Below are 13,629 nucleotides of genomic sequence, written 5' to 3' on the forward strand. Positions count from 1 at the left end.
GTCCGTTTTACTCGAAGCACTTCACGATTGGCTCGTGTCCCGTCTCCTTGAGGAAGCACAGCAGGTCGTCCGGTCTGAGCCCCATGGTGGCAGCGTTGGTCATCGGGTGGAAGTAGACCATCTTGTGGCCTCCTTCCACCAGGTCCCGGTCCAAGACTAACTTCACGCTGTGACCCTGATTGAAGAGCAGTGCAAGAGCCGTCGCACAGCCCTGACCCACCTGAAGGAGAGGGGAGGAGGAGTCTAAAGCTGTGACCTGTGAATCCAGCTCAATAATTGGCCCTCCCCGTTTTGATCCTCCCTACCTTCAGCTTTTCCAACATGGCTGCCTCATCTGCGAAGCACAGATTTCCACTCTCAACACCAAGCTTCTTGGCGAGGTCATTAAGGTTCACCTGCAGATGGAACGAGAGGAAGTGAGGTGTTAGTCTTTAGTTTTTAAGTCAGAGGTCATGTGGAGGAGCTGACCTGGCGGTCATGGCGGGCCGGCACCAGCCACAGCCCCTTCTTCTTCTTGTCCTTTAGGAACAGGTTCTTGGTGACGGCGCCATTCACGCCCTGCAGGTGAGGCATCATCTCCTCCACCGTGAACACCTGCAGGAGGAGGAAAGTGGGTGAGAGCGGGTTCTTTGTGGAAGCTGGGCATGTAGTACCTCACTGTATTACTAACATCAAAGCCTCCTGCAACTCTTCCTGGTTTCCTACATTAAAACAGCTTCTAAGTTCAGTTCAGTTTATTAAAGTTAGCAGTTCTTTTTCCTTATTTGCAGTAGCTGTATCCAGTTCTTCATTTCTTGTTCTGATGATCACTGGACTCATTTTTGGAGTTGTTAGGTTTATCTATTCACAAGGAATATGACCCTGTGAATGATTCCCAAGATAGCTGGGCCAGAGAGTGCAGCAGTTCCCCTAAACAAAAGCCTCTTTTACTTAAACAGATACAGATGTGTTTGCCATAGCATATATCCAGAGATGGGCAGTTACGCGTTAACGCATTACTGTAATCCGATAACTTTTTTCAAGTAACGCGTAAAGTAAGGGATTACTATTGCAAAAACGGTAATTAGATTACCGTTACTTTCCCGTAGGAACTCTGCGTTACTAAAACCGTGATTTTTTGCGAGAAGGTCTTATGACAGTGAAGTAAGCGAGTGTAAAAAAGTAAAAAAGAAGTAACTAAGTAACTAAGCAATTAATTACTTTTGAAAATAAGTAATCAGTAAAGTAACGGGATTACTTTTTTGGGGAAGTAATCAGTAATTAGTTACTGATTACTTTTTTCAAGTAACTTGACCAACACTGTATATATCAGAGAGAGAAGATACAATCTCTCTTATGACCTTAGGATGTGTGTGAGGTATGCCAGAACACTCAGGAAAAGAAGTGTACGTCCTACCATCTCATGGTACACAGAGTCTTAAAGACCTACTAAGGATGAGACATTCTATCAATATGGAAACGATTATATACCTCTAAGCATATATGATTATATGTTTCTAAGTGCAAATGACGATTTTTCGGTTTCAATCCATTTTTCAGTTTCAATCTGCTGGCACTGTTTTGGCGTCCGGGGGCGCGCTGGGGGGGGGGGGGGGGGGGGGGGGGGTTCCGGCCCGCATGTATTTGCATAAATTATAGAGGCCACTAGTGCTGACCAAGCTGCCATCTTTCTCTCTTCCCGTCTTTCAATGGCTGCTTCAATTTCAGCTTGAACCTCCAAACCGCAAGTAAGTAATCATTTTTTGTCATCTTTTCTTGCTGTCCCACTGGGCTGGACATTAGTTTAGTTTTTTTAGCTACATCTGGTGAAGTTGTGGTAAAATGCTGGTATTAGCCTATTCGTCGTAGCAAGCTAGCCTGAAGCTAATATTTGCTCAATTTAGGGACACCCGTGTCTCTTCAGGAGTTGGAGGCCGGTGTTCTAGGAGCGGATCTCAGGATCTCAACAGGCAGTGTTGGGCAGTAACATAATACATGCACCGGCGTTACGTATTTAAAATACAAAATATGAGAATGTATCCGTTACAATTACTGTTCAATAGGTGATATTGAGAATACAGTTAGTTTGTTGAAATAAATGGATTACATGGCGGTATTTACCTGTTTCATATGTTAGGCTATGGTCTCTCTATTTTTGGTAATTCCACACCGGTGGAAACCCAAACAAAACACGCAATAAGAGCCTCTAAAAATTATTATACAAAAATGATTTAATATGAAGGCAATAGCAGAGTGTTACAGGCATCGCCCTGAACAATGTAGCCTCATGGGCAGTGTAGTCCGTGCTGCAGGGAGAATGGACTGCCATACCCGTTATGTGTCTGTGAGCGAGGGAGGGAGAGAAAGGAAAAGTACAGCTGTCACGGAGCAGAAACGGGAGCTGGAAGCATGTAAATATAATAATAACCACTAAAGCCAAAAAGAGTGCCTGACGAGCCCAGCTGTAAGTAAGCTGTTAAGACTCGACTGTACACCGTATTCGTGTTTTCCTCCGAAACAATAAGCAGCCTTTCAACGCCTCTCTGTCTCTCGCTAGCAAACTTGACCCAGACAACAAAGTAAAGCTAGTTTTCAGCTACGAGCCTGACACGAACTGGAGGTATTAGCCAGAGGTCCCTTTACTACGGTTCGGAGCCGCTGACCTGTTTTATATACGCGCGGAATAGTTTTATATATGAGATCGCTGCAGCCTTACCTAATGTCCACCTACTGTTACTCATTTATATTAAGATTTTAACATCTAGTTGGTGTTGGTATGGCGAGTAGCCTTCAGTAATAGTAATAAATCACACAGCAATAGCACATTCATGTAGTTGTAAAGTATTCAGAATACATTACTTCTATAATCTTTGGTGAAATACATTTCAAAATTAACCTTCCCAACACTGTCAACAGGTTAGCACCTCATACCACAGTGCAGCAAAGCAGTCTCATGAGCGCTGGGAAGGACAAGCCCAGAGCCCAAAACAGACAGTGCAGGGGATGACAAGGTTAGTAATTGTATGGTGAAAATTATACTTTGTTATCTTGATTGGCAAAAGAAAAGTAAATACAAAATCTGCTTCTCACATTTAGGGCATTTCCAAGATTTTTTTTTTTTTTCCAAAACTTCAATTTCTTTCATTACAGCTGTCCTGTGCCAGAAGTTCTGTTGACCCACAGTGGGAGGCATCATTTCAGAAACACCAGGAAGATTGAAACTCGTCGCCAGGATCAAGCAGGGCTCGTGATCTTCACCAGCAGCTCCCTCACAAGAAGGATAAACCCAGCATTTCATGAACACTGATGGAGACCTTTGCTTTGTGTAATGTTAGAAGTACTCAGATAATCCTCAGAGGGTCTGGACTTTTACATAATATAATAGAATAGAATTCAACTTTGTTGTCATTGCACATGCACAGGTACAGGGCAACGAAATGCAGTTTGCATCCATCCAGAAGTGCTTTAGCCATGATATAGATATATTACAATATATATTAGCAATAGTATAGATATGTAAGTATATTACAGAAATGGGTCTATTATGGTACGTTACAATGTACACGGTATGAAGTATGTTGTGAATATTCTATAACTATAAGTATGTACAGGCTGTAGTGAGTACAAGCTATGTACAGGATATAAATATGAAAAACTACAGAAATCTGAGATATACAGTTATACAGAAATGTGAACTATACAAATTATAAACAGTTGTAGGATTAAAAATCATATGTACAGAATGATTATTTACACAGAACTATACAGTAGTGCAGTTAAGTAATAGCTATAAGCTATAGTAATAGCTTTAAGTCCTGTAGAAAGTTAAATATGTTGTGCTCACTGGTTACTCTGGTATGAATGACTCTGAATTACTTTATGATAAATAACACACTATTGTCAAAAAACAGTGAAAGAATTCCAGATCACAAGTTTTTAGTTCAAATACAAGTAACAACCTTTGACTTTAATCAGGTTTTATTTAATTGTGTCAGAGAAAACATCATGTGCTCTTCATGTAGCTGAGTACATTCAGTGTTTAAAACAGAAGTTGTGCAGGTCTGAGATCAGCAGTTTTCTGAAACACCAAACTGAGGTACTGTTAATGCTGATGTATAGTGACACAGTTACAGGGGTGATTGATCCTTGTGACTTTTTGTCTTTAAATTGATCAATAAAACAGCTGCAGCTTTCACTGACAGCACATGTGGTACTTTAACCTTTGTACTGTTTTCTTCAGTTAATTTTGGAGTTACTACAAAGATTGAAGATATAGGATGATCTGTCTGCTGTCACTGGGTGGTGCTGAGGTCTGAATCTGAGGACAGCTCCTGTAACCACAAACAGAACAGAATCATCACAAACTGAAATATAAAGTTTATCTCTCAAATCTGAAATACAGCTGATCCTACTCGGGATCTGAAGTTATTCAGTCCTACAGTTCTGCCGACAGCTGTTTATTTTTTTATTTGTTTTAAAGGCTTTACTAACACATTTTCTAATATCATGTTTACCTTTGAGTTGTTGATGCTTTATAAATGGACATCTGCAAAGATGAGATGATGGAGCAGGTTTCAGTCAAGGTTCAGTCTGCTACTGCATCCTGGTCACAACATACAGAGGTGTTATCAGCTCAGTATTGAACAAGAAATATTAATGTTTCAAATTATTTGTCCTAAAGGATGCAAGCTGTACAGAGTACTGCACATGTGACTTTGTGAACATAATTCATTAAAAATAATTTGGACAGTTTTTTAACCTGAATATTTGTAACAAACTCAAAAAAAAAAAAAAAAAAAAAAAAGCTAAAAAAGTACATAAGTATCAGGCTTTGCTATTTAATCTGTAGCTATTGACTAATGAGGGGAATTTAAAAGTTGGCTTTAATGTCCTTCCACATGTGGAAAGCGACAGAAAACAAGCAGAGTGAAGCTGACCCCCCACCCACTTGAAACGTAAAGGCAAACAGGCGGAGCGGTTAGTGCTACGTTTGTGCAGATTTGTGCAGGTAAAATTAGCGTTTGTGCTGCTACAGTATCTGAGATATTAAAAGTTATATTTTTTGCTGATGACATCACCATCCCCCCAGACTGCTCCAAAACGGGCCAAAATGGTCTACTTTTTTAGTGCTACGTTTGTGCAGATTTGTGCAGGTAAAATTAGCGTTTGTGCTGCTTCTGTTTCCGAGATATTAATGAAAATGAAAAGGTCAACCAGCCCCCCCACATTACCCAAATCCAACAAAAGTGGTATCAAACGTTTGTGCTACGTTTGTGCTGCATAGATTTTCGTTTGTGCTGCTATCATTTTAAAGATATTAATAAAAATTTCTAGAGGTCATCAGAGGTCAACCAGCCCCCCCACATTAATTAAATCAAACAAAATGGGTGTCAATCAACTGTGCCACGTTTGTGCTGGTTTGTGCTTCTAAAATTTTCGTTTGTGCTGCTTCTGTTTTAAAGATATTAATGAAAATGTAAAGGTCAAAAGGTCAACCAGCCCCCCCACATTACCCAAATCCAACAAAAGTGGTATCAAACGTTTGTGCTACGTTTGTGCTGGTTTGTGCTGCAGAAATTTGTTTGTGCAGTTATTATTTTAAAGATATTAACAAAAATTTCTAGAGGTCAACCAGCCCCCCCATATTAATGGAATCAAACAAAATTGATGTCAAACGTTTGTGCTGGTTTGTGCTGCAAAAATGCTTGTTTGTGCTGCTAACATTTTAAAATGTTTAATAAAATAACGTCTTGATGCGTGCTTAATCATCCAGGTAAGTAAATCCCAAAAGGTTGATTCTGTTCATCTGGACATTTTCAGTTGGAGAAACGTTTCGTCACTCATCCAAGTGACTTCTTCAGTCTCAGCTGACTGCAGGTTTCCCCAACCATATAAACAGTACATTTGCATAGTGAAGGAAACTAGCGCCACTGAATGAACAATGTGCCGGGGGGTTAATTCCATGATTGTTAGTATGCAAATTCTTATGACCATTGATCAATGACAACTAATCAAAGCCTATTGATCAATGGCCATGAGTACCATTCACAGAAAGTGGGGAATGGCTACAATCACAGCATTGTAGGATGGCGAAAGATGTACCCTTGGGCCCCCCTTCTCGATTCAGAGATGGTCAGCATCCTGACAGCCCAATGGACGAAGCCGTCTCTCAGTCTGCTGGTTCTGGCCCGGAGGCTCTTCAGTATCCTTCCTGATGGCAGCAAACTGAAGACGCTGTTGAAGGGATGAGTGGAGTCACCTGTAATGGAGAGGACCTTCCAGATGAGGCAGGTGCAGTAGATCTCCTGGGGAGGGAGGCAAGAGAGGTCCCCACAATGCTCTCAGCTGCTCTCACTACCCGTTGTCATTTTTTCCTGCAGAACCCAATGCAGGAGTCATACCACACAGTGATGCAGCTGGTGAGGATACTCTCAACTGTGCCTCTGTAAAAGGTGCTCATAATGGGGGTTGGATCTCTTGTGCTTCTCAGTTTGCAGAGGAAGTAGAGTCGCTGTTGGTCTTCTCCACATTCAGGGACAGGTTGTTGTTGCTGTACCACTCTGGCAGATGGTTAACTTCACCCCTATAGTAGATCTCGTCGTGGGTCAGCAGAGTGAAGAGAAGGGAGCTCAACACACATCCTTGGGGAGCCCCCGTATTCCGTGTTCTTGGGCTGGAGGTGTTGCTGTTGACCCGTACTGTCTGCTGTCTTCCTGTCAAGAAATCTAGCAGCCCGTTATACAGCAAGGTGCTGATCCCCAGCAGATCCAGTTTGTGAATGAGTTGCTGGGGAATGATGGTGTTGAATGCTGAACTGAAGTCTATGAACAGCACTCTGACATATGAGTCTCTAGTGTTCAGATGTGTGAGGGCTGAGTGAGGGGCAGTTGAAATTCCATCATCGGTTGAGCGTTTTGACCAGTATGCGAACTGAAATGGATCCAGGTTGGGGGAAAGCGATAATTTGATTTGATGCATGACTAACCGTTCAAAGCACTTAACTTAATAATGATGGAGGTGAGTTTGACAGGACGGTAGTCCTTAAAGCAGGAGATAGATGACTTCTTGGGTTCAGTAATGATGGTGGAGGGATCTCCACACACTGTCTGGGGATTGTGTCACCACGGTCTGTAGAGTGGGCTTGTAGTCTGTGATGGTTTGTATTCCTTGCCACTGCCTCCAAGTATCTCTGCTGTCGCTGAAGCTTTGCTGTAGCTGATGCCACGTGACAGGTTTGCCCTTGCTGTTCTTAGACTCACCTAATTCCGGCTCTGAAGGCTTGCATTTTTCAACTTTAGGAGCATTTAAACCTGACCTGTGAGCCATGGTTTCTGATTGGCCCAGACAGTGATAGTCCTGGTCTCTGTGACATCATCGATGCATTTTGGGATGTAGGCAGTGACAGTTTCTGTATATTCCTGAAAGTCTGTGGTGTTGTCGTGTGTGGCGGCCTGTGGTGGAAAAGCAGTCCCTCTGAGGACCCTTCTGGCCACACCTGTACCTGCTTACGAACTGGTTTGTTGACTTTGAGCAGGGGCCTGTGGGAACCCATGGCACACCTAGATTTCTGCCTGTACTGACCCTTATGCAAAATAGGTGGTGTTATGGTTCAAAAATATTGGAGATGGACACCAGAGGAAAAACCCACAATAACAACACTGGTCCGGTCGGGTTGAGTCAAACGATGATTTAATGATCACACACGTGGGAGATGGACACTGTATGCAGACAGTCTCAGATCTCATCTTAAAAAACACATTTCCATAGTTTTATGAAATCAGGGTATTAGAACGCCCCCTCATGCGTAGTGACAGGTGTAATACAATCAATGTTGACAATTTTATTTAACACAAAGAATAACATTGTCTCCTTCCCGAGGGCAGACGCTAACTGCCCCCCTTCTCCTGGAACCGTCTGTACCCTGCTGAGACACAACATGGCAACTACAAGGACTCTTTCATTTATTAAGACCATCAGTGTGTATTGCTCTAAATCAAGTATATAATATTAAATGAATATTGCTGGATCAGCTACTTCTACTTAAAACATATTAAAACATGACTAAGCACAAAATCACCAAGAATGACATCTTATAAGTGCTGTGTAAGCGCGTGCGGCCTTCCAAGCTCAAAGCCTTTGCCCTCCATAGATCAGCCAGACTCACGCTGGCTGTAGCTTTTAACCTTTAATTACCTTGAGCACAACTCTAGAATGAGCAACAAACTGCAATGTGTATGGAATGATCATGGTTACATCTGCAATGGAAAATCATGTTATTATTCTGGTACCTGTAAGAAAGATCAGATTAAAGTTATCACCATCACTGTAATGCAAAGAATAATGTAAGATCAAAAACTTCAATTTATGCTTAATGCAAAGCTGGTTATATACTTCTAATAAACTACTAATGACATATTAAAATATTAAATGATAATGAGAAAAACATCCCCTCCTTATTCTACAATTCCCTCTGTTGACCTCTGGAGAATCCAGAGGTCACAAACAGTTGTGTCCCTCCTTGGCCTACACATTCAGCTCCACATGCATCAATGGCATCATGGACATTGGAGTAATGACTCCAGGGTCCACTGCCCTCACAGACATACTTTTGAACATTCGTCTGGCACAAGGGATGAGACAACAACAAATAACCATAATACCCACCACAATAGACAAAGAAAACATGACCGAAGCGATGACCCCCTTCCACCGTCCGAACACTGAGGTCAGCCAGCCTTCTAACGGATTACCAACACCGGAGTGATCATGCATAGTTTCAGAAAGGCTCTTTAGGCCCTCCAGAGCCTTGGTTACCGACCCATCTGGAGCAGTATTGTTTGGAATAAAGGTGCAACACTGGTCAGCAAACATAGCACACACGCCCCCCTTTTCCGCTAACAACATATCAAGGGCCATTCTATTCTGCACTCCCATTAACGAGGTCGGACCCACCTGCTCCGCTAGCCCCTCCAATCCGTCTCTGGTCAGGTTAGAGAGCCTCAGTACATTGTAATGAACATAATTAATCCTATCTACATTCTTGTTTGGAGTCACTGGAAAGAAAGCAGAAATTATTGGAATATTTTCAAACCCGGCTGCTATTTGATCAATAAGTTTAAATTCATTTGGAACCCCCCTGGGCACTCCAATGGAGTCGATCCAGGTGGGGGAATTCATTCTAGGGTCATAAACATTTGTGTCTTGTATTCCTCTCTTTCTCAAAATGTGTCTTTTGCGCTTGGCTGCCAAAGTGCGCGTATTGTGTGAGGGAATTGATTTTACCTTATTACCGATTAGCATAAGTGGCGCTCCTAGTCTCACCATCGCGCATGTCCCCACGCTCCCAAGAGGAACACGTACCAGTAGAGTCCTGTGCCCGCAATAGTAATACAGCCCGCTCCTAGCCCAAGTCCCAATTAGGGTGGCTGCATCACTCACATTGTTGGTGGTCCTCCCAATCTGGGTGACCGAACACCAACTGGGGTCAATTTCCCCCAACCGATATTTAACTTTATCTGTGGTAAACTTAAAGCACGTATAATTATCTTTCCGGGGCATAAACGGCCCTACTTGCGTGAGCTTGCCAATAGGGGGAAATAGACTGGACAACACAGTGCAGTTCCCCGTATTCACAGCTCCTCTAGTTATTTGCAACATACAATTATAGCCCCACTGATCCTCTGAATGCAGAGGTGCAGGCTCTATAAATAAACGCGGCCTTGCTGAAGCGCAGGCTACACAATTAGCCACTTTTTGTTCTCTAGCATTTTGGGCTATCCAGTCCAGCCAGATGTTACTGTCACTGAACCCGGTAGCACGTTCAATCAAATCCTGAGGTTTCAGGGTGGTGTAGTCCACCGACACTACTCGCCTCTCCCTTGGTTCGTGCTCCTCTGGTGTAGCTTCCGATGACCCGCTCCCCTCCTGCCCTGTAAAAGATGCAACAGAGCTGGTGGGAGTAGAAATCACACGAGTTGTTATGTCTTCTCTACCTGACGGTACGCGATTAGTTTTTTCTAGGAAATTAACTTTAATTAACCCTTTTGGATCAACCCCCGCTATTTCCACCCCCAAAATTAAATACATAGATTGTTTGCGATGCCAATTCCCCAATGATAAAGTTAACGCGTTTCCAGAGGGGCTAAAATCCCTCTGTAGTTTAAGCCCGTTTTCTGATCCTGATTCTAACGGTTCCCAATTTTGCCCAGTGTAACCCCTTACCTGGTCCCAATTACGGCACCAGCTGTCATAAGGACGATTTCCCCTCTCGCAGTGCGTACTCACTGAATAATCCCAACAGACCCACACATTGTATCCCCTCCAAGCACTGCCGACGTCCCTGCAATTAACAACATCACACAGATCAAACGTAAAGGAAGTTGTGGAGCCAATAACATAATCTAATTCTAAACCACCATATGTGCTGAGACACTCATCCTTTTTACCAGAGACCTCGCGCTTCACTCTTGCCCGCAACCTTAAATCACTATGGACCACGTGTGATGTACTTGGTGTATCAAACAACGCCGGACTGGCATGGCCTCCGTGCTCAGACTGGTTTCCAGGGTCGGTCTGCAACAAACAAATCAAAAAACAAATAGCCATGATTAGCAACATAGTTAACATCAAACTCATAATAATTTTGAACATTGTGATGGCTTTTGAAACTCTTCTTTCATCACCAGTGTCTAATTGTTGTGATGGCATGGTGGTATGTGAATGTTATGGTGTAGTAAAAAGTTCAAAGCCCTTTGTCAGAGCCTCTCTCTTGTTTTAGGTGTTCAGTGTGGTACCGCTCCTTTTCGTTGGCGCGGCGATCTCCTCCTTGGCTGCTCTCCTTTCTTTGACCTTCCGGGTAGACTACCGGTCGGTCCGTTGCACAGGTGTGAGGGATTATTGTGCCGCTCAATTTCACCTGCGTCGAGTTGAGATTGATCCTTCCTCACCAAGCCCTCGTGCGCAGCTGCGCACTGCGTCCAGTGATACCAGGTGTCGCCTTTCCCCTTCAGTTGGACCGCTGTCGCCGTCCGAGCCGATACCTCATATGGACCAGTCCAGCGGGGCTCCTTCCACTTTCGTTTGATGACTCTCAGCCACACTGTTTTCGCGTCCGGGACCTCTCCTTCTCCTGTGGGCCCTTTACAAGCCGCCTGTTTCGTGAAACTGGACACTAGCGCCTTTAGCTCGTTCCAGTAGTCTGCGTGGGACCGGTTCCCCTTTTTGTCCCGTTCACCCGAGCCCACCGTCCAAGGTGCCGGAAACTGTCTCCCGGTTTGCAGCTCGTATGGTGTAAAACCTGTGGATTGATTAACAGAACATCTTATGGTCATCAACGCAACCGGCAGGGCTGCGACCCAATTTAGCCCTGTTTGCGCGCAGATTTTTGCCAATTTGTTTTTCAAATTTAGATTCATTCTTTCTACTTTCCCCTGAGACTGAGGATGATAGACCGTTCCAAATTTATGCTGGACGCCCAACATTTTTTCTACTTTTTCCAAATCTTGATTTTTAAAATGGGTTCCATTATCTGATCTAATTCTTTTCGGGAACCCATGACGGGGAATATAATGATTGATTAAACACTTAATGACAGTCTTAGCATCCTCCTTTTTTGTAGCCCAGGCCTCTGGCCAGCCGGTCAAAGCGTCAACACACACTAACAAATATCTTACACCGCCCGGCCCGGAATCAATCATATCAGTGAAATCAATAACAATCTCCTCTCCCGGCCTCTCAGGGGGCCGAAACTTACCCACTTCCGGTTTTACTGCTGGCTTAGGATTGTGTGCCCCACAGATTAAGCACATCCTGGCCTTCTCCCTTATCATTCCTCGCAGCTCAGGATGCCACCAATGACACAAATTTCTTTCCATCTGGGCTCTCCCCACGTGGGCAAGTCCGTGGGCTTCATCCACCTTCTGTTCTGCCATTTTGGCTGTCAGCACGGGGCGCCCGTCTGGCCCCCTCCACAAATGTCCATCCTGCCAGGCTCCTTTGTTTTTCCACACCCCCTTTTCCTCTGGGGATGCCTCCTCCTGGGCCCGTTTAACTTCCTCAATCAGGTCAACAGGTATCTCTTCTTCTGATGTTACCTGTATCATTTCTCTCTGTCCTTTGTAGCCTGCGGCCTCCTTTGCGGCTTCGTCTGCTCTCTGGTTTCCTTTTTCCACCATACTGGTTCCTTGGGAGTGAGCTTTGCATTTTATAATGCTCACCTCCTCTGGGTCAGCCAAGGCCTTTTCCAGTTCCTCCATTTCATGTTTGTGGGAGATAGGTGCATTGGTTGCTGTTCTGAATCCTGCTCTTTTCCACTGAGGCAGCTCCACATGCGCTGCTCCAAACGCATATGCCGAATCGGTGTAGATGTTCACTCTCCTGTTCTTGGCTAGTCTCAAAGCTCGAGCTAAGGCTATCACTTCAGCTCTCTGGGCCGACTGCTTTCCCTCAATCCTTCCTGACTCTCTGACCTGATAATCTCCTTCTACTCTGCAGACCACCGCATACCCTGCTTTCAGTCCTCCTTCGTCTCGGTGGCAACATCCATCGGTGAACCAGTCCTCAGCTCCCGGTATGGGTTCGGCCTTCAGGTCCTCTCTAATCTTTTCCTCGATCTGTGCTCTTTTGGCGCAGTCATGTGGTTCCCCTACACCCATTAAATCTGCCATGTTAATTCCTTCATGTGTGAATGTCAAATTTGGGGCCTCTAAGACTTTGCTCAGTCTCTGTTGTGCCCGTGGTGACATACAAAATGCTTGTGAATTTACGTATGCCACTATGCTATGTGTAGTGAGTATTTTTAGTGGGTGTTCTCTCACTACATGTGCTGTTTTTTGGATAATTCTAGCAACCCCTGCTGCATGTTGTGTGCATGTAGGATGCTTTGCTTCTGTTGGATGTAGTTTTACACTAACATACATGAGCACTTCTCTACCCCCCCCTTTTTTCTGAAACAACACTCCATTTATAATTGAGTTTGTTTCAGAAACATCTAAATAGAATGGCTCATCATAATTGGGTGTGGCTAAATCTGAGGCCCTTGACAAATCCTGTTTTACCCTAATAAATGCGGCTTCAGCTTCAGGCGTCCAAGGCAACTCAGCCTTAAAGTTTCGAACACCAACTTGCTTCATTAGGCCCCTTAAAGGGGCAGTTTTGCCTGCATAATCCGGAATGAACTGCCTGCTGTAACCTGTTAAACCAAGAAAAGAAAGCATTTCTCTCACAGTTCGCGGTTTTGGGTGTGTCAAAATTTGGTCTCTGTGTGTGTTCATCAAACCCACTGATTTGTGTGCGATTACCCGGCCCAAAAAGGTCACTTCAGGGCGAACTAACTGCAGCTTGTCTTTACTTACTTTAAAGCCACATTCCGCCAACCTATTCAACACAACGAACGATGCCGCTGAACAATCCGCTGCTGACGGGGCTGCAATGAGAAGATCATCAACATATTGTATTAATGTACAATCATTAGGCAAATTACATGACGACAGGGCTTCTTTAAGCACCTGATTGAAAATGCCTGGAGAAAGTGCAAAGCCTTGTGGCAAACGTGTGTATCTGAGTTGTTGGCCTCTGTATGTGAATGAAAAAATGTCTCTGAGTGACTCATGCAGAGGAAGACAAAAGAATGCATTTGCCAGGTCAATGCAC

General features: G+C 44.0%; 2 protein-coding genes and 1 long non-coding RNA gene across 3 annotated transcripts; 1 reads left to right on the forward strand and 2 right to left on the reverse strand.

The window, feature by feature from the left end:
- LOC309703867 (prolyl-tRNA synthetase associated domain-containing protein 1-like) lies at positions 1–2,507 on the reverse strand. Its single transcript, XM_082528788.1, has 4 exons — positions 2,101–2,507; positions 469–594; positions 306–395; positions 1–220 (listed from the first exon to the last, which is right to left on the reverse strand). The coding sequence occupies exons 1-4, from the start codon at positions 2,107–2,109 to the stop codon at positions 8–10; spliced, it is 438 nt and encodes a 145-aa protein (XP_082384914.1). The 5' UTR covers positions 2,110–2,507; the 3' UTR covers positions 1–7.
- Positions 1,617–3,219, forward strand: LOC309703868. Its single transcript, XR_014276057.1, has 3 exons — positions 1,617–1,727; positions 2,896–2,990; positions 3,130–3,219. It is a non-coding gene; the product is annotated as an uncharacterized lncRNA (long non-coding RNA).
- Positions 3,220–9,703: 6,484 nt separating this feature from the next.
- LOC309703080 (uncharacterized protein) lies at positions 9,704–12,644 on the reverse strand (the record flags this gene model as incomplete). The annotated part of the gene is made up of 2 exons (XM_082527784.1): positions 9,704–11,275; positions 11,732–12,644. 2 exons carry the CDS (start codon positions 12,642–12,644, stop codon positions 10,761–10,763), a joined length of 1,428 nt encoding a protein of 475 aa, XP_082383910.1. The 3' UTR covers positions 9,704–10,760.
- Between the last annotated feature and the right edge of the window lie 985 nt (positions 12,645–13,629).

This window comes from Aulonocara stuartgranti, assembly GCF_965226115.1.
Source record: "Aulonocara stuartgranti genome assembly, chromosome: 3".
NCBI classification, from domain to species: Eukaryota; Metazoa; Chordata; class Actinopteri; order Cichliformes; family Cichlidae; genus Aulonocara; species Aulonocara stuartgranti.